At 39.9% G+C, this 22,482-nt stretch overlaps 1 protein-coding gene across 1 annotated transcript in view; it reads left to right on the top strand.

The window, feature by feature from the left end:
- The window catches only part of LOC139390815 (teneurin-2-like), a 171,669-nt gene that overhangs the window by 36,125 nt on the left and 113,062 nt on the right, over positions 1-22,482 (top strand). The window contains exon 2 of the mRNA XM_071138217.1: positions 16,807-16,851. Within this exon, the coding sequence (XP_070994318.1) occupies positions 16,807-16,851 (45 nt within the window). The remainder of the gene's footprint in view (positions 1-16,806; positions 16,852-22,482) is intronic.

The raw sequence follows: 22,482 nt of genomic DNA, 5'->3' as shown, positions 1-22,482 counted from the left end.
ATAACACACTGTCTCTGTCTCTAGCAGCAGAGCTAGTTACCACTATAACACATTGTCTATGTCTCTAGCTGCAGAGCTAGTTAACACTATAACACACTGTCTCTGTCTCTATCTCTAGCAGCAGAGCTAGTTAACACTATAACACACTGTCTTTGTCTCTAGCAACAGAGCTAGTTAAGACTATAACACATCGTCTCTGTCTCTTTCTCTAGCTGCAGAGTTAGTTAACACTATAACACACTGTCTCTGTCTCTAACAGTAGATCTAGTTAACACTATAACACAATGTCTCTGTCTCTGTCTCTAGCAGCAGAGCTAGTTAACACTATACCACACTGTGTCTGTCTCTAGCAGCAGAGCTAGTTACCACTATAAGACACTGTCTCTGTCTCTGTCTCTACCAGCAGAGGTAGTTAACACTATAACACACTGTCTCTAGCAGCAGAGCTAGTTGACAGTATAACACACTGTCTCTGTCTCTAGCAGCAGAGCTAGTTAACACTATAATACACTGTGTCTGTCTCTAGCAGCAGAGCTAGTTAACACTATAACACACTGTGTATGTCTCTAGCAGCAGAGCTAGTTAACACTATAACACACTGTCTCTGTCTCTAGCAGCAGAGCTAGTTAACTATATAACACACTGTCTCTGTCTCTGTCTCTAGCAGCAGAGCTAGTAAACACTATAACACACTGTCTCTGTCTCTAGCAGCAGAGCTAGTTAAAATGATAAAACACTGTATCTGTCTCTACCAGAAGTACTAGTTAACACTATAACACACTGTCTCTGTCTCTAACAGTAGATCTAGTTAACACTACTATAACACACTGTCTCTGTCTCTGTCTCTAGCAGCAGAGCTAGTTAACACTATAACACACTGTCTCTGTCTCTAGCAGCAGAGCTAGTTACCACTATAACACATTGTCTATGTCTCTAGCTGCAGAGCTAGTTAACACTATAACACACTGTCTCTGTCTCTATCTCTAGCAGCAGAGCTAGTTAACACTATAACACACTGTCTTTGTCTCTAGCAACAGAGCTAGTTAAGACTATAACACATCGTCTCTGTCTCTTTCTCTAGCTGCAGAGTTAGTTAACACTATAACACACTGTCTCTGTCTCTAACAGTAGATCTAGTTAACACTATAAGACACTGTCTCTGTCTCTGTCTCTACCAGCAGAGGTAGTTAACACTATAACACACTGTCTCTAGCAGCAGAGCTAGTTGACAGTATAACACACTGTCTCTGTCTCTAGCAGCAGAGCTAGTTAACACTATAATACACTGTGTCTGTCTCTAGCAGCAGAGCTAGTTAACACTATAACACACTGTGCCTGTCTCTAGCCGCAGAGCTAGTTAACACTATAACACACTGTCTCTGTCTCTAGCAGCTTTGCTAGTTAACACTATAACACACTATGTCTGTCTCTAGCAGCAGAGCTAGTTAACACTATAACACACTGTCTTTGTCTCTGTCTCTAGCAGCAGAGCTAGATAACACTATAATACACTGTCTCTAGCAGCAGAGCTAGTTAACACTATAACACACTGTGTCTGTCTCTAGCAGCAGAGCTAGTTAACACTATAACACACTGTGTCTGTCTCTAGCAGCAGAGCTAGTTAACACTATAACACACTGTCTCTGTCTCTAGCAGCAGAGCTAGTTAACACTATAACACACTGTCTCTGTCTCTGTCTCTAGCAGCAGAGCTAGTAAACACTATAACACCCTGTCTCTGTCTCTAGCAGCAGAGCTTGTTACCACTATAACACACTGTCTCTTTCTCTGTCTCTGTCTCTAGCAGCAGAGCTAGTTAACTATATAACACATTGTCTCTGTCTCTAGCAGCAGAGCTAGTTAACTATATAACACATTGTCTCTGTCTCTGTCTCTAGCAGCAGAGCTAGTTAACTATATAACACACTGTCTCTGTCTCTGTCTCTAGCAGCAGAGCTAGTTAACTATATAACACATTGTCTCTGTCTCTAGCAGCAGAGCTAGTTAACAGTATAACACAATGTCTCTATCTCTAACAGTAGAGCTAGTTAACACTATAACACACTGTCTCTGTCTCTGTCTCTAGCAGCAGATCTAGTTAACACTACTATAACACACTGTCTCTGTCTCTGTCTCTATCAGCTTTGCTAGTTAACACTATAACACACTGTCTCTGTCTCTGTCTCTAGCAGCTTTGCTAGTTAACACTATAACACACTGTCTCTGTCTCTAACAGTAGATCTAGTTAACACTATAACACACTGTCTCTGTCTCTAGCAGCAGACTAGATAACACTATAACACACGGTCTCTGTCTCCTGCAGCAGAGCTAGTTAACACTATAACACACTGTCTCTAGCATCAGAGCTAGTTAACAGTATAACACACTGTCTCTGTCTCTAGCAGCAGAGCTAGTTAACACTATAAGACACTGTCTCTGTCTCTGTCTCTAACAGTAGATCTAGTTAACACTATAACACACTGTCTCTGTCTCTAGCAGCAGACTAGATAACACTATAACACACGGTCTCTGTCTCCTGCAGCAGAGCTAGTTAACACTATAACACACTGTCTCTAGCATCAGAGCTAGTTAACAGTATAACACACTGTCTCTGTCTCTAGCAGCAGAGCTAGTTAACACTATAACACACTGTCTCTGTCTCTGTCTCTATCAGCTTTGCTAGTTAACACTATAACACACTGTCTCTGTCTCTGTCTCTAGCAGCTTTGCTAGTTAACACTATAACACACTGTCTCTGTCTCTAACAGTAGATCTAGTTAACACTATAACACACTGTCTCTGTCTCTAGCAGCAGACTAGATAACACTATAACACACGGTCTCTGTCTCCTGCAGCAGAGCTAGTTAACACTATAACACACTGTCTCTAGCATCAGAGCTAGTTAACAGTATAACACACTGTCTCTGTCTCTAGCATCAGAGCTAGTTAACAGTATAACACACTGTCTCTGTCTCTAGCAGCAGAGCTAGTTAACACTATAAGACACTGTCTCTGTCTCTGTCTCTATCAGCAGAGGTAGTTAACACTATAACACACTGTCTCTGTCTCTGTCTCTAGCAGCAGAGTTAGTTAACACTATAACACACTGTCTCTGTCTCTAGCAGCATAGCTAGTAACCACTATAACACACGGTCTCTGTCTCCTGCAGCAGAGCTAGTTAACACTATAACACACTGTCTCTAGCATCAGAGCTAGTTAACAGTATAACACACTGTCTCTGTCTCTAGCAGCAGAGCTAGTTAACACTATAAGACACTGTCTCTGTCTCTGTCTCTAACAGTAGATCTAGTTAACACTATAACACACTGTCTCTGTCTCTGTCTCTAGCAGCAGAGCTAGTTAACACTATAACACACTGTCTATGTCTCTGTCTCTAGCAGCAGAGTTAGATAACACTATAATACACTGTCTCTAGAAGCAGAGCTAGTTAACACTATAACACACTGTCTCTGTCTCTAGCAGCTTTGCTAGTTAACACTATAACACACTGTCTCTGTCTCTAGCAGCAGAGCTAGTTAACATTATAACACACTGTCTCTTTCTCTAGCAGCAGAGCTAGTTAACACTATAATAAACTGTGTCTGTCTCTAGCAGCAGAGCTAGATAACACTATAACACACTGTCTCTGTCTCTAGCAGCAGAGCTAGATAACACTATAATACACTGTCTCTAGCAGCAGAGCTAGTTAACACTATAACACACTGTCTTTGTCTCTAGCAGCAGAGCTAGTTAACACTATAACACACTGTCTCTGTCTCTAGCAGTAGAGCTAGTAAACACTATAACACACTGTCTCTGTCTCTAGCAGCAGAGCTAGTTAACACTATAACACACTGTTTCTGTCTCTGTCTCTAGCAGCAGAACTAGATAACACTATAACACACTGTCTCTGTCTCTAGCAGCAGAGCTAGTTAACACTATAACACACTGTCTCTGTCTCTGTCTCTAGCAGCAGATCTTGTTAACACTATAACACACTGTCTCTGTCTCTAGCAGCAGAGCTAGTAAACACTATAACACACTGTCTCTGTCTCTGGCAGCAGAGCTAGTAAACACTATAACACACTGTCCCTGTCTCTAGCAGCAGAGCTAGATAACACTACAACACCCTGTCTCTGTCTCTAGCAGCAGAGCTAGTTAAAATGATAAAACACTGTCTCTGTCTCCTGCAGCAGAGCTAGTTAACACTATAACACACTGTCTCTAGCATCAGAGCTAGTTAACAGTATAACACACTGTCTCTGTCTCTAGCATCAGAGCTAGTTAACAGTATAACACACTGTCTCTGTCTCTAGCAGCAGAGCTAGTTAACACTATAAGACACTGTCTCTGTCTCTGTCTCTATCAGCAGAGGTAGTTAACACTATAACACACTGTCTCTGTCTCTGTCTCTAGCAGCAGAGTTAGTTAACACTATAACACACTGTCTCTGTCTCTAGCAGCATAGCTAGTAACCACTATAACACACGGTCTCTGTCTCCTGCAGCAGAGCTAGTTAACACTATAACACACTGTCTCTAGCATCAGAGCTAGTTAACAGTATAACACACTGTCTCTGTCTCTAGCAGCAGAGCTAGTTAACACTATAAGACACTGTCTCTGTCTCTGTCTCTAACAGTAGATCTAGTTAACACTATAACACACTGTCTCTGTCTCTGTCTCTAGCAGCAGAGCTAGTTAACACTATAACACACTGTCTATGTCTCTGTCTCTAGCAGCAGAGTTAGATAACACTATAATACACTGTCTCTAGAAGCAGAGCTAGTTAACACTATAACACACTGTCTCTGTCTCTAGCAGCTTTGCTAGTTAACACTATAACACACTGTCTCTGTCTCTAGCAGCAGAGCTAGTTAACATTATAACACACTGTCTCTTTCTCTAGCAGCAGAGCTAGTTAACACTATAATAAACTGTGTCTGTCTCTAGCAGCAGAGCTAGATAACACTATAACACACTGTCTCTGTCTCTAGCAGCAGAGCTAGATAACACTATAATACACTGTCTCTAGCAGCAGAGCTAGTTAACACTATAACACACTGTCTTTGTCTCTAGCAGCAGAGCTAGTTAACACTATAACACACTGTCTCTGTCTCTAGCAGTAGAGCTAGTAAACACTATAACACACTGTCTCTGTCTCTAGCAGCAGAGCTAGTTAACACTATAACACACTGTTTCTGTCTCTGTCTCTAGCAGCAGAACTAGATAACACTATAACACACTGTCTCTGTCTCTAGCAGCAGAGCTAGTTAACACTATAACACACTGTCTCTGTCTCTGTCTCTAGCAGCAGATCTTGTTAACACTATAACACACTGTCTCTGTCTCTAGCAGCAGAGCTAGTAAACACTATAACACACTGTCTCTGTCTCTGGCAGCAGAGCTAGTAAACACTATAACACACTGTCCCTGTCTCTAGCAGCAGAGCTAGATAACACTACAACACCCTGTCTCTGTCTCTAGCAGCAGAGCTAGTTAAAATGATAAAACACTGTCTCTGTCTCTAGCAGCAGATCTAGATAACACTATAACACACTGTCTGTGTCTCTGTCTCTAGCAGCAGAGCTTGTTACCACTATAACACACTGTCTCTTTCTCTGTCTCTGTCTCTAGCAGCAGAGCTAGTTAACTATATAACACACTGTTTCTTTCTCTATCTCTAGCAGCAGAGCTAGTTAACAATATTACACACTGTCTTTGTCTCTAGCAGCGGAGCTAGTTAACAGTATAACACAATGTCTCTGTCTCTGTCTCTAGCAGCAGATCTAGTTAACACTACTATAACACACTGTCTCTGTCTCTAGCAGCTTTGCTAGTTAACACTATAACACACTGTCTCTGTCTATAGCAGCAGAGCTAGTTACCACTGTAACACACTGTCTCTGTCTCTAGCAGCAGAGCTAGTTAACAGTATAACACAATGTCTCTATCTCTAGCAGCAGAGCTAGTTAACACTATAAGACACTGTGTCTGTCTCTAGCAGCAGAGCTAGTTAAAATTATAAAACACTGTATCTGTCTCTGTCTCTAACAGCTTTGCTAGTTAACACTATAACACACTGTCTCTGTCTCTAGCAGCTTTGCTAGTTAACACTATAACACACTGTCTCTGTCTATAGCAGCAGAGCTAGTTAACACTATAACACATCGTCTCTGTCTCTGTCTCTAGCAGCAGAGCTAGTTAACACTATAACACACTGTCTCTGTCTCTAGCAGCAGAGCTAGTTACCACTATAACACATTGTCTATGTCTCTAGCTGCAGAGCTAGTTAACTTCTTGCTCCTACTTGAGACGCATATGTCCCAAGTAGGCACCTGGAAATGCAAATGCGCTACGCTAAATGCTAAATGTACTCGTTAAAACTCAAACCTTGATCAAAATTCACAAGCAGGGTATTAAATTAAAGCTACACTCGTTGTGAACCTAGCCAGCAAGTCAGATTTTTAAAATGCTTTTCGGCGAAAGCATCAGAAGCTATTATCTGATAGCATGCACCCCCCAAAATGCCAGCTCGACACGTAAACAACAGATTTTGCGATAGACGGCGCTACCCAAAACGCAGAAATAAAATATAAAACATTCATTACCTTAGACGAGCTTCTTTCTTGGCACTCCTATATGCCCCATAAACATCACTATTGGGTCTTTTTTTAGTTTAAATCGGTCCATATATACCCAAAATAGCTTTGTATAGAAGTAGTGTCATTCAGAAAAATTCATCGTTTTTAAACGCTGCGTAATTTTTTAAAATTAAAAAAGTCGACGATAAACTTTCACAAAACACTTCGAAATCCTTTTGTAATCCAACTTTAGGTATTAGTAAACGTTTATAATCTATCAAAACGATTACAGGGCGATGTCTCTTCAATAGGTCCTCACTTCAACAACAATGCAATCTGATCTCTCGCTAAACTGCATCCGGGTGAAGACTGGAGAACTTGGGGTCAGACAGATGGATTTTCCAACAATTAATTCGATTGAAAATTAGTACAATGGCGCCATCGTGCGGAATTTGTAGATGGTGCAGGCAAATTCCCATTAAATTCTGTTCTCCTTTAACAACTGGTGGAAGTGACTTATGGAAATTATTTTTTGCTTTCAGAGAGCAGTTTTTCTTGCGTTTTTCAATGAAACACACGCTCTGTTATAGTCACAGCCGTGATTTAACCAGTTTTATAAACTTCAGAGTGTTTTCTATCCACACATACTAATCATATGCATATACTATATTCCTGGCATGAGTAGCAGGACGCTGAAAAGTTGCGCGATTTTTAACAGAATTTTCAAAAAAGGAGGGGGTAGGATGAAGAGGTTTTAACACTATAACACACTGTCTCTGTCTCTATCTCTAGCAGCAGAGCTAGTTAACACTATAACACACTGTCTTTGTCTCTAGCAACAGAGCTAGTTAAGACTATAACACATCGTCTCTGTCTCTTTCTCTAGCTGCAGAGTTAGTTAACACTATAACACACTGTCTCTGTCTCTAACAGTAGATCTAGTTAACACTATAACACAATGTCTCTGTCTCTGTCTCTAGCAGCAGAGCTAGTTAACACTATACCACACTGTGTCTGTCTCTAGCAGCAGAGCTAGTTACCACTATAAGACACTGTCTCTGTCTCTGTCTCTACCAGCAGAGGTAGTTAACACTATAACACACTGTCTCTAGCAGCAGAGCTAGTTGACAGTATAACACACTGTCTCTGTCTCTAGCAGCAGAGCTAGTTAACACTATAATACACTGTGTCTGTCTCTAGCAGCAGAGCTAGTTAACACTATAACACACTGTGCCTGTCTCTAGCCGCAGAGCTAGTTAACACTATAACACACTGTCTCTGTCTTTAGCAGCTTTGCTAGTTAACACTATAACACACTATGTCTGTCTCTAGCAGCAGAGCTAGTTAACACTATAACACACTGTCTTTGTCTCTGTCTCTAGCAGCAGAGCTAGATAACACTATAATACACTGTCTCTAGCAGCAGAGCTAGTTAACACTATAACACACTGTGTCTGTCTCTAGCAGCAGAGCTAGTTAACACTATAACACACTGTGTCTGTCTCTAGCAGCAGAGCTAGTTAACACTATAACACACTGTCTCTGTCTCTAGCAGCAGAGCTAGTTAACACTATAACACACTGTCTCTGTCTCTGTCTCTAGCAGCAGAGCTAGTAAACACTATAACACACTGTCTCTGTCTCTAGCAGAAGAACTAGATAACACTATAACACCCTGTCTCTGTCTCTAGCAGCAGAGCTTGTTACCACTATAACACACTGTCTCTTTCTCTGTCTCTGTCTCTAGCAGCAGAGCTAGTTAACTATATAACACATTGTCTCTGTCTCTAGCAGCAGAGCTAGTTAACTATATAACACATTGTCTCTGTCTCTGTCTCTAGCAGCAGAGCTAGTTAACTATATAACACACTGTCTCTGTCTCTGTCTCTAGCAGCAGAGCTAGTTAACTATATAACACATTGTCTCTGTCTCTAGCAGCAGAGCTAGTTAACAGTATAACACAATGTCTCTATCTCTAACAGTAGAGCTAGTTAACACTATAACACACTGTCTCTGTCTCTGTCTCTAGCAGCAGATCTAGTTAACACTACTATAACACACTGTCTCTGTCTCTGTATCTATCAGCTTTGCTAGTTAACACTATAACACACTGTCTCTGTCTCTGTCTCTAGCAGCTTTGCTAGTTAACACTATAACACACTGTCTCTGTCTCTAACAGTAGATCTAGTTAACACTATAACACACTGTCTCTGTCTCTAGCAGCAGACTAGATAACACTATAACACACGGTCTCTGTCTCCTGCAGCAGAGCTAGTTAACACTATAACACACTGTCTCTAGCATCAGAGCTAGTTAACAGTATAACACACTGTCTCTGTCTCTAGCAGCAGAGCTAGTTAACACTATAAGACACTGTCTCTGTCTCTGTCTCTATCAGCAGAGGTAGTTAACACTATAACACACTGTCTCTGTCTCTGTCTCTAGCAGCAGAGTTAGTTAACACTATAACACACTGTCTCTGTCTCTAGCAGCATAGCTAGTAACCACTATAACACACGGTCTCTGTCTCCTGCAGCAGAGCTAGTTAACACTATAACACACTGTCTCTAGCATCAGAGCTAGTTAACAGTATAACACACTGTCTCTGTCTCTAGCAGCAGAGCTAGTTAACACTATAAGACACTGTCTCTGTCTCTGTCTCTAACAGTAGATCTAGTTAACACTATAACACACTGTCTCTGTCTCTGTCTCTAGCAGCAGAGCTAGTTAACACTATAACACACTGTCTATGTCTCTGTCTCTAGCAGCAGAGTTAGATAACACTATAATACACTGTCTCTAGAAGCAGAGCTAGTTAACACTATAACACACTGTCTCTGTCTCTAGCAGCTTTGCTAGTTAACACTATAACACACTGTCTCTGTCTCTAGCAGCAGAGCTAGTTAACATTATAACACACTGTCTCTTTCTCTAGCAGCAGAGCTAGTTAACACTATAATAAACTGTGTCTGTCTCTAGCAGCAGAGCTAGATAACACTATAACACACTGTCTCTGTCTCTAGCAGCAGAGCTAGTTAACACTATAACACACTGTCTTTGTCTCTAGCAGCAGAGCTAGTTAACACTATAACACACTGTCTCTGTCTCTAGCAGTAGAGCTAGTAAACACTATAACACACTGTCTCTGTCTCTAGCAGCAGAGCTAGTTAACACTATAACACACTGTTTCTGTCTCTGTCTCTAGCAGCAGAACTAGATAACACTATAACACACTGTCTCTGTCTCTAGCAGCAGAGCTAGTTAACACTATAACACACTGTCTCTGTCTCTGTCTCTAGCAGCAGATCTTGTTAACACTATAACACACTGTCTCTGTCTCTAGCAGCAGAGCTAGTAAACACTATAACACACTGTCTCTGTCTCTGGCAGCAGAGCTAGTAAACACTATAACACACTGTCCCTGTCTCTAGCAGCAGAGCTAGATAACACTACAACACCCTGTCTCTGTCTCTAGCAGCAGAGCTAGTTAAAATGATAAAACACTGTCTCTGTCTCTAGCAGCAGATCTAGATAACACTATAACACACTGTCTGTGTCTCTGTCTCTAGCAGCAGAGCTTGTTACCACTATAACACACTGTCTCTTTCTCTGTCTCTGTCTCTAGCAGCAGAGCTAGTTAACTATATAACACACTGTTTCTTTCTCTATCTCTAGCAGCAGAGCTAGTTAACAATATTACACACTGTCTTTGTCTCTAGCAGCGGAGCTAGTTAACAGTATAACACAATGTCTCTGTCTCTGTCTCTAGCAGCAGATCTAGTTAACACTACTATAACACACTGTCTCTGTCTCTAGCAGCTTTGCTAGTTAACACTATAACACACTGTCTCTGTCTATAGCAGCAGAGCTAGTTACCACTGTAACACACTGTCTCTGTCTCTAGCAGCAGAGCTAGTTAACAGTATAACACAATGTCTCTATCTCTAGCAGCAGAGCTAGTTAACACTATAAGACACTGTGTCTGTCTCTAGCAGCAGAGCTAGTTAAAATTATAAAACACTGTATCTGTCTCTGTCTCTAACAGCTTTGCTAGTTAACACTATAACACACTGTCTCTGTCTCTAGCAGCTTTGCTAGTTAACACTATAACACACTGTCTCTGTCTCTAGCACCAGAGCTAGATAACACTATAACACACGGTCTCTGTCTCTAGCAGCAGAGCTAGTTGACAGTATAACACACTGTCTCTAGCAGCAGAGCTAGTTAACACTATAATACACTGTCTCTGTCTCTAGCAGCAGAGCTAGTTAACACTATAACACACTGTGTCTGTCTCTAGCAGCAGAGCTTGTTAAAACCTGTTGACGCCAGGGGTTCCCCTAGGGGAACGCCACCCCCCCTGTTCAGCTCAAACCGTGGCGCATGGAACGCAAAAATATTCTTAGAAATATTTAACCTCCACACATTAACAAGTCCAATAGCTCAAATGAAAGATAAACACCTTGTTCATCTACCCAGCATGTCAGATTTTTTAAATGTTTTACGGCGAAAACACACCACATATTTATATTAGACCACCACCGAAACGAAGACAAGAGGCAGACATTTTGTCCCAGAAAATATAAAATTATAAAAGCAGGATTAAAAAATAAATCATTCACTAACCTTTTGAAAATCTTCATCAGATGACAGTAATAGGACATGTTACACAGTACATTTTTTTTTTCAATAATATGCCATTTATATCCATAAATGTCCATTTACATTGAATTCATGTTCAGAAAATACTCAAAAATGTCCGCAGAAAATGTAGGTAGTGCCGCAAGATAACGTAAATAGACATCATAAACTTTGACTAAATATACATGTTCTACATATAGTTAGAAAGATACACTGCTTCTTTATGCAATCGCTTTGTTACATTTATTTTTAACGTTACAGAAATCGCACACTATTCAATATTCTGAGACGGCGCTCAGATATAAGCTACATTTCTCCGTAATGTTGGAGTCAACAGAAACACAGAATTCAGCATAAATATTCCCTTACCTTCGATGGTCTTCGTTCAGAATGTTCTGGAAGGGTTCATACTTACCCAATACATTGTTTGGTTTCAAGTCTTGCGTCTTTGTATTAGCTACTGCTAATAACATCAGCTGAAATGCACCCAAAATGTCCTCTGGTCCGGAAAAGTTGCGCATCAAAACTTCAAAATTACATATTATATGTCGACTAAACAGGTCAAACTAAGTGCAAAACCAAGCTTTAGGATGTTATAGACATACAAAACTATTTTCAATTCAACCGGTCATTGTTTGTCCTTCTTCTGAGTACTGGAACAAAGGAATGGCTGGGACCAATTCGCGCCCTAACGCACAGGTTTTTTCTCGCGGCACTTACTCAAATCACTCCCATAGGGCCAATTCTCGCGGGATTTGAACGATTAAACGCTCTACAGAATGAGGACATCTAGTGGAAGACATAGAAAGTGTCCCCAGATCCATAAGTGGTTGGGAAGGGTGGGGGCGATGACGTCAAAGTTGCTCCACCTTTCATGACCACAAAACTAGTTTGGAAGAATGCCTGCCCTGTGAGTTCTGCTATACTTACAGACATAATTCCAACGGTTTTAGAAGCTTTAGAGTGTTTTCTATCCAATAATAATTATTATATGCATATATTAGCAATTTTTGACACGTTTTTTTTCAGTTTACTATGGGCACGCAATTGCTCCAAAGGGGGCAGTAGTCAGCCATATCTTTATAACTCTATAACACACTGTCTCTATCTCTAGCAGCAGAGCTAGTTAACACTATAAGACACTGTGTCTGTCTCTAGCAGCTGAGCTTGTTAACACTATAACACACTGTCTCTGTCTCTGTCTCTAGCAGCAGATCTTGTTAACACTATAACACACTGTCTCTGTCTCTAGCAGCAGAGCTAGTAAACACTATAACACACTGTCCCTGTCTCTAGCAGCAGAGCTAGATAACACTACAACACCCTGTCTCTGTCTCTAGCAGCAGAGCTAGTTAAAATGATAAAACACTGTCTCTGTCTCTAGCAGCAGATCTAGATAACACTATAACACACTGTCTGTGTCTCTGTCTCTAGCAGCAGAGCTTGTTACCACTATAACACACTGTCTCTTTCTCTGTCTCTGTCTCTAGCAGCAGAGCTAGTTAACTATATAACACACTGTTTCTTTCTCTATCTCTAGCAGCAGAGCTAGTTAACAATATTACACACTGTCTTTGTCTCTAGCAGCGGAGCTAGTTAACAGTATAACACAATGTCTCTGTCTCTGTCTCTAGCAGCAGATCTAGTTAACACTACTATAACACACTGTCTCTGTCTCTAGCAGCTTTGCTAGTTAACACTATAACACACTGTCTCTGTCTATAGCAGCAGAGCTAGTTACCACTGTAACACACTGTCTCTGTCTCTAGCAGCAGAGCTAGTTAACAGTATAACACAATGTCTCTATCTCTAGCAGCAGAGCTAGTTAACACTATAAGACACTGTGTCTGTCTCTAGCAGCAGAGCTAGTTAAAATTATAAAACACTGTATCTGTCTCTGTCTCTAACAGCTTTGCTAGTTAACACTATAACACACTGTCTCTGTCTCTAGCAGCTTTGCTAGTTAACACTATAACACACTGTCTCTGTCTCTAGCACCAGAGCTAGATAACACTATAACACACGGTCTCTGTCTCTAGCAGCAGAGCTAGTTGACAGTATAACACACTGTCTCTAGCAGCAGAGCTAGTTAACACTATAATACACTGTCTCTGTCTCTAGCAGCAGAGCTAGTTAACACTATAACACACTGTGTCTGTCTCTAGCAGCAGAGCTTGTTAAAACCTGTTGACGCCAGGGGTTCCCCTAGGGGAACGCCACCCCCCCTGTTCAGCTCAAACCGTGGCGCATGGAACGCAAAAATATTCTTAGAAATATTTAACCTCCACACATTAACAAGTCCAATAGCTCAAATGAAAGATAAACACCTTGTTCATCTACCCAGCATGTCAGATTTTTTAAATGTTTTACGGCGAAAACACACCACATATTTATATTAGACCACCACCGAAACGAAGACAAGAGGCAGACATTTTGTCCCAGAAAATATAAAATTATAAAAGCAGGATTAAAAAATAAATCATTCACTAACCTTTTGAAAATCTTCATCAGATGACAGTAATAGGACATGTTACACAGTACATTTTTTTTTTCAATAATATGCCATTTATATCCATAAATGTCCATTTACATTGAATTCATGTTCAGAAAATACTCAAAAATGTCCGCAGAAAATGTAGGTAGTGCCGCAAGATAACGTAAATAGACATCATAAACTTTTACTAAATATACATGTTCTACATATAGTTAGAAAGATACACTGCTTCTTTATGCAATCGCTTTGTTACATTTATTTTTAACGTTACAGAAATCGCACACTATTCAATATTCTGAGACGGCGCTCAGATATAAGCTACATTTCTCCGTAATGTTGGAGTCAACAGAAACACAGAATTCAGCATAAATATTCCCTTACCTTCGATGGTCTTCGTTCAGAATGTTCTGGAAGGGTTCATACTTACCCAATACATTGTTTGGTTTCAAGTCTTGCGTCTTTGTATTAGCTACTGCTAATAACATCAGCTGAAATGCACCCAAAATGTCCTCTGGTCCGGAAAAGTTGCGCATCAAAACTTCAAAATTACATATTATATGTCGACTAAACAGGTCAAACTAAGTGCAAAACCAAGCTTTAGGATGTTATAGACATACAAAACAATTTTCAATTCAACCGGTCATTGTTTGTCCTTCTTCTGAGTACTGGAACAAAGGAATGGCTGGGACCAATTCGCGCCCTAACGCACAGGTTTTTTCTCGCGGCATTAACTCAAATCACTCCCATAGGGCCAATTCTCACGGGATTTGAACGATTAAACGCTCTACAGAATGAGGACATCTAGTGGAAGACATAGAAAGTGTCCCCAGATCCATAAGTGGTTGGGAAGGGTGGGGGCGATGACGTCAAAGTTGCTCCAACTTTCATGACCACAAAACTAGTTTGGAAGAATGCCTGCCCTGTGAGTTCTGCTATACTTACAGACATAATTCCAACGGTTTTAGAAGCTTTAGAGTGTTTTCTATCCAATAATAATTATTATATGCATATATTAGCAATTTTTGACACGTTTTTTTTCAGTTTACTATGGGCACGCAATTGCTCCAAAGGGGGCAGTAGTCAGCCATATCTTTATAACTCTATAACACACTGTCTCTATCTCTAGAAGCAGAGCTAGTTAACACTATAAGACACTGTGTCTGTCTCTAGCAGCTGAGCTTGTTAACACTATAACACACTGTCTCTGTCTTTAGCAGCAGAGCTAGTTAGCACTATAACATACTGTCTCTGTCTCTGTCTCTAGCAGCTTTGCTAGTTAACACTATAACACACTGTCTCTGTCTCTAGCAGCAGAGCTAGTTAACAGTATAATACAATGTCTCTATCTCTAACAGTAGATCTAGTTAACACTATAACACACTGTCTCTGTCTCTAGCAGAAGAGCTAGATAACACTATATCACACTGTCTCTGTCTTTAGCAGCAGAGCTAGTTAGCACTATAACACACTGTCTCTGTCTCTGTCTCTAGCAGCAGAGCTTGTTACCACTATAACACACTGTCTCTTTCTCTGTCTCTGTCTCTAGCAGCAGAGCTAGTTAACTATATAACACACTGTTTCTTTCTCTATCTCTAGCAGCAGAGCTAGTTAACAATATTACACACTGTCTTTGTCTCTAGCAGCAGAGCTAGTTAGCACTATAACATACTGTCTCTGTCTCTGTCTCTAGCAGCTTTGCTAGTTAACACTATAACACACTGTCTCTGTCTCTAGCAGCAGAGCTAGTTAACAGTATAATACAATGTCTCTATCTCTAACAGTAGATCTAGTTAACACTATAACACACTGTCTCTGTCTCTAGCAGAAGAGCTAGATAACACTATATCACACTGTCTCTGTCTTTAGCAGCAGAGCTAGTTAGCACTATAACACACTGTCTCTGTCTCTGTCTCTAGCAGCCGAGCTAGTTAACACTATAACACACTGTGTCAGTCTCTAGCAGCAGAGCTAGTTAACACTATAACACACGGACTCTGTCTCTGTCTCTAGCAGCAGAGCTAGTTAACACTATAACACACTGTGTCTGTCTCTAGCAGCAAAGCTAGTTAACACTATAACACACTGTCTCTGTCTCTGTCTCTAGCAGCAGAGCTAGATAACACTATAATACACTGTCTCTAGCAGCAGAGCTAGTTAACACTATAACACACTGTCTCTGTCTCTGTCTCTAGCAGCAGAGCTAGTTAACACTATAATACACTGTCTCTGTCTCCGTCTCTAGCAGCAGAGCTAGTTAACACTATAATACACTGTCTCTGTCTGTGTCTCTGTCTCTAGCAGCAGAGCTAGTTAACACTATAACACACTGTCTCTGTCTCTAGCAGCAGAGCTAGATAACACTATAACACACTGTCCGTGTCTCTGTCTCTAGCAGCAGAGCTAGTTAACACTATAACACACTTTCTCTGTCTCTGTCTCTAGCAGCAGAGCTAGATAACACTATAACACACTGTCCGTGTCTCTGTCTCTAGCAGCAGAGCTTGTTAACACTATAACACACTGTCTCTGTCTCTGTCTCTGTCTCTAGCAGTAGAGCTAGTTAAAACTATAACACACTGTCTCTGTCTCTGTCTCTAGCAGCAGAGCTAGTTAACACTATAACACACTGTCTCTGTCTCTAGCAGAAGATCTACATAACAATATTCCACTCTGTCTCTAGCAGCAGAGCTTGTTAACACTATAACACACTGTCTCTGTCTCTGTCTCTAGCAGCATAGCTTGTTAATTAATGCTATAACACACTGGCTTTGTCTGATGCTCTATGTTACCTTGTGTGGTTCTCACCTTCAACACCAGTAGGTTATCCCTGTGGGTCTACAAGGCAGGCTGTAATGAACACATACACACATACACATTCTCACACACACACACACACAAGCATGTGCACACACACACACATAAACAACACACACACATCCTATTCTCACAAGGCTTTCACCTCTCCTTGTGATAGCCTAGTTGTTGACTATAGGCGAGACACTTAGCTATACATCAATATTGAAATATGTAGCTAGATAGATTATGCTATATTGTCATGATGTTAAAGGACTTGTGTGTTCCTGCTCTCTCAGACTACGTGGAGTTTTCTCCAGTCTTCCTACGATACTTCATCTCAGGTATGGACTGTGTAGGTAGGAGTGTGTCTCCCAGTAGATTTGTAGCTACATTTAGATTGTTAGGTGTTGATAAGTATTGTAGTAATGTTAGTAGTGTTGTATTAGTTACATGTAAAGTTTCCCTCTAAAGTATCTCCTACCATGTAAAGTTTCCCTCAAGTCTCTCCTACCATGTAAAGTTTCCCTCAAGTCTCTCCTACCATGTAAAGTTTCCCTCAAGTCTCTCCTACCATGTAAAGTTTCCCTCAAGTCTCTCCTACCATGTAAAGTTTCCCTCAAGTCTCTCCTACCATGTAAAGTTTCCCTTAAGTCTCTCCTACCATGTAAAGTTTCCCTCAAGTCTCTCCTACCATGTGAAGTTTCCCTCAAGTCTCTCCCACCGTGTAAAGCTTCCCTCAAATATCTCCCACCATGTAAAGTTTCCTCAAAAGTCTATCCCACAATGTAAAGTTTCCCTCAAAAGTCTATCCCACCATGTAAAGTTTCCCTCAAATATCTCCTGCCATGTAACATTTCCCTTTAAAGTCTAACCTACCATGTACATTTTCCATCAAAAGTCTCTCCTACCATGTAAATTTTCCCTCACGTCTCTCCTACCATGTAAAGTGTCCCTCAAGTCTCTCCTACCATGTAAAGTTTCCCTCAAGTCTCTCATACCATGTAAAGTTTCCCTCAAGTCTCTCCTACCATGTAAAGTTTCCCTCAAGTCTATCCTACAATGTAAAGTTTCCCTTAAGTCTCTCCTACAATGTAAAGTTTCCCTCAAGTCTCTCCTACAATGTAACCTTCCCTCAAGTCTCTCCTACCATGTAAAGTTTCCCTCTAAAGTCTCTCATATCATGTAAAGTTTCCCTCTAAAGTCTCTCCTACCATGTAAAGTTTCCCTCAAGTCTCTCCTACCATGTAAAGTTTCCCTCAAGTCTCTCCTACCATGTAAAGTTTCCCTCAAGTCTATCCTACAATGTAAATTTTCCCTCAAGTCTCTCCTACAATGTAAAGTTTCCCTCAAGTCTCTCCTACAATGTAACCTTTCCCTCAAGTCTCTCCTACCATGTAAAGTTTCCCTCTAAAGTCTCTCCTACCATGTAAAGTTTCCCTCTAAAGTCTCTCCTACCATGTAAAGTTTCCCTCAAGTCTCTCCTACCATGTAAAGTTTCCCTCAAGTCTCTCCTACCATGTAAAGTTTCCCTCAAGTCTATCCTACAATGTAAAGTTTCCCTCAAGTCTATCCTACAATGTAAAGTTTCCCTCTAAAGTCTCTCCTTCCATGTAAAGTTTCACTCAAGTCTCTCCTAACATGTAAAGTTTCCCTTTAAAGTCTCCTCTGACAGTTTAGTTGCAGTGAATCTCTTGAGATAAGTCATTAAAGAGGAGAGGAGCAGTGTAGTGAAGATTCAGCAGACACTTTTAATCTGGATAATTCCAGTTTTGGTTACCGTCCTTACATAGGCCTGATGAGTCATGATTAACCCAGCCAGCCAACACAGCTGTCTGATACTTCACTACAAACACAATTATTCAGATCCTTATAGAGCTATTTTTTTTGTATGTAGGAGCGTGCTCAATTGTGTGTACAAGTGTGTGTATGGGTGTGTGTGCATGCATGTGTTCCTGTGTGTGTGTGTGCGTTTGTGTGTGTGTGTGTCTTCCATCCTCTTCTTTACCACCAGCTGATTGGGAGCAATTGCATCCCATCCTATCCTACAATAGTATCTTTAATTAGTATTGAGGATAAATTGGTCCCTTTTCCCTTAATTGCTTTGTCCTCTGCGTTACATTTAATTGGGCTGCAGTGGGTGTTATTGATCCTCTTTGATGTGCTTTAATTTGGATAATTTTATATATTTATTTCAGACGTGATGACTCCTTTAGTTATTTTGTCTTTGGGGGGCTGGGGCATTACCGCACCAAATCAAATGGATTAGTAGTAGGTTCAGTGGTCTAAACGTTGTTGTTTTTAAATACAGTATACTTAAGTATCAAAAGTAAATGTAATTGCTCAAATATACTAAAGTATCAAAAGTAAAAGCATAAATAATTTCCAATTCTTTATATTATGTTAACCAGACAGCACCATTTTTTTTTTACAGATCGCCAGGGGCACACTCCAACACAAAAGCATGTGTATGTAGTGAGTCCACCAGATCACAGGCAGTAGGGATGACCAGGGATGTGCTCTTGATAAGTGTGTGAATGGACCATTTTCCTGTCCTGCTAAGTACTTTTGTGTGTCAGGGAAAATGTATGGAGTAAAAATATATATTTTTTTCTTAGGAAATGTAGTGAAGTTAAAGTAAAAGTTGTCAAAAATATAAATAGTAAAGTAAACTACAGATACCCCCAAAATGTTTTACTTAAGTACTTTACAGCACTGAGTATGTTCCTTTAGGGTACAGAATAGGGTGATAAGGAGAAATGGACGAGCCCAGATAATTTAGATCCATCAAAATAACACCTCTTGTATCTTTGATAAAGAACGTCTCATGAAAGTGAATGAGAAACAGTATAGGGACAGTCTACGGACAATATAATAACAGGAACAGTATAGGAACAGGATAGGAAAAGTATAGGGATAGTATAGGAACAGTATGGGGACAGTATAGGAATAGGGGCAGTATAGGAATAGAGACAGTATAGGAACAGGAACAGTATAGGGAAATTATAGGAACAGTATGGGACTAGGACCAGTACAGGAACAGTATAGGAACAGGAATAGTATAGAAAAAGGAACCGCAGAGGAACAGTAGAGGGATAGTATAGGAACATAAACTGAATAGGAAAATGAACAGTATAGGAACAGGAATGGTATAGAAAAGGGAACAGTAAGGAACAGTAGAGAGATAGTATAGGAACATAAACTGTATAGGAAAAGGAACAGTATAGGAACAGGAATGGTATAGAAAAGGGAACAGTAAGGAACAGTAGAGGGATAGTATAGGAACATAAACTGTATAGGAAAAGGAACAGTATAGGAACAGGAATGGTATAGAAAAGGGAACAGTAAGGAACAGTAGAGGGATAGTATAGGAACATAAACAGTATAGGAACATGAATAGTATAGGAACGGGAATGGTATAGAAAAGGGAACAGTAAGGAAAAGTAGAGGGATAGTATAGGAACATAAACAGTATAGGAACATGAATAGTATAGGAACAGGAATAGTATAGGAACAGGAATAGTATAGGAACAGAAACATTATAGAAACAGAAACAATATAGGAACAGTCACGGTATAGGAACAGTCACGGTATAGGAACAGGAAAAGTATAGGAACAGGAATAGTATAGGAACAGGAACTGTATAGGAACAGTATAGAAAAGGGGACAGGAGAGGGATAGTAAAGGGACAGTATAGGAATAGGAACAGGATAAGAACAGAAACATTATAGGAAAAGGAACAGGAGAGGAACAGAAAGAATAAAGGAACAGTATATGAACAGTATAGTGACAGTACAGGAACGGCATATGGACATTATAGCAACAGGAACAATATAGGAACAGTTTAGAAACAGGAACGGTGTATGAATATGAACAGTATAGGAACAGTATAGGAATATGAACAGTATAGGAACAGTATAGGAATATGAACAGTATAGGAACAGTATAGTGACAGTACAGGAACAGTATATGGACATTATAGCAAAAGGAACGATTTAGGAACAGTTTAGAAACAGGAACAGTGTATGAATATGAACAGTATGGGAACAGAAACAGTATAGGAACGGTATATGGAAAATAGGGAAAGTATAAGGACAGGATAGGAACAGTTTAGGAACAGGAACAGTATAGGAACAGGAACAGTATAATAATAATAACAGTATCAAATCAAATCAAATTGTATTTTTCACATACAAGTGTTATTGTGGGCTTAGCGAAATGCTTGTGATGTAGTGAAATGCTTATATGTGACCAGTATATAAAAAAACAGTATAGGAACAGTATAGGAACATTATAAGGACAGTATAGGAACAGTAAAGGAACAGTATCAGTATAAGAACAGTAACAGTATAGGAACAGTAAAGGAAGAGTATCAGTATAAGAACAGTAACAGTATAGGAACAGGAAGAGTATAAGAACAGAAACAGTATAGGAACAGGAAGAGTATAAGAACAGTATAGGAACAGTATAGGAACAGTATAGGAACATTATAAGGACAGTATAGGAACAGTAAAGGAACAGTATCAGTATAAGAACAGTAACAGTATAGGAACAGTATCAGTATAAGAACAGTAACAGTATAGGAACAGTATAGGAACAGTATCAGTATAAGAACAGTAACAGTATAGGAACAGTATCAGTATAAGAACAGTATCAGTATAAGAACAGTAACAGTATAGGAACAGTAAAGGAACAGTATCAGTATAAGAACAGTAACAGTATAGGAACAGGAAGAGTATAAGAACAGAAACAGTATAGGAAAAGGAACAGGATAAGAACAGTATAGGAACAGTTTAGGATCAAGAACGGTATAGGAACAGTATAAGAAAAGGAACGGTACATGAATAGGAACAGAATAGGAACAGGAACAGTATAGCAGCAGGAACAGGATAGAAACATGAACTGTATAGGAACAGCAAATGGACAGGAACAGTGCAGCGATAGTATAGAAAAAGTATAAGGAGAGTGCTGGAAGGGTATAGGAAAATAAACCGTATAGGAATAGGAACAGAATAGGAACAGGAACAGTATATGAAAAGGAATCTTTTAGGAACAGTATAGCAACACAAGCAGTATATGAAAAGCAAATGGACAGTATAGGTACAGGAACAGTATAGGAACAGTGTAGGAACAGGATAGGAACAGGAACAGTATAGGAACAGTGAAGGAACAGAATAGGAACAGGAACAGTATGGGAACAGTATAGGAACAGTATATGAACAGCAAATGGACAGTATAGGGACAGGAACAGTATATGAACATTATAGGGCCAGTATAGGAACAGTAAAGGAACAGTATCAGTATAAGAACAGTAACAGTATAGGAACAGTAAAGGAAGAGTATCAGTATAAGAACAGTAACAGTATAGGAACAGGAAGAGTATAAGAACAGAAACAGTATAGGAACAGGAAGAGTATAAGAACAGTATAGGAACAGTATAGGAACATTATAAGGACAGTATAGGAACAGTAACAGTATAAGAACAGTAACAGTATAGGAACAGTAAAGGAACAGTATCAGTATAAGAACAGAAACAGTATAGGAACAGGAAGGGTATAAGAACAGAAACAGTATAGGCACAGGAAGAGTATAAGAACAGTATAGGAACAGTATAGGAACAGTATAGGAACATTATAAGGACAGTATAGGAACAGTAAAGGAACAGTATCAGTATAAGAACAGTAACAGTATAGGAACAGTATCAGTATAAGAACAGTAACAGTATAGGAACAGTATAGGAACAGTATCAGTATAAGAACAGAAACAGTATAGGAACAGGAAGAGTATAAGAACAGAAACAGTATAGGAACAGGAAGAGTATAAGAACAGTATAGGAACAGTATAGGAACAGTATAGGAACAGTATAAGGACAGTATAGGAACAGTAAAGGAACAGTATCAGTATAAGAACAGTAACAGTATAGGAACAGTATCAGTATAAGAACAGTAACAGTATAGGAACAGTATAGGAACAGT

Source organism: Oncorhynchus clarkii, chromosome 31 (genome assembly GCF_045791955.1).
Source record: "Oncorhynchus clarkii lewisi isolate Uvic-CL-2024 chromosome 31, UVic_Ocla_1.0, whole genome shotgun sequence".
NCBI classification, from domain to species: Eukaryota; Metazoa; Chordata; class Actinopteri; order Salmoniformes; family Salmonidae; genus Oncorhynchus; species Oncorhynchus clarkii.
The sequence above is the reverse complement of the archived record's forward strand: the minus strand, read 5'-3'. Positions and strand labels throughout refer to the sequence as shown.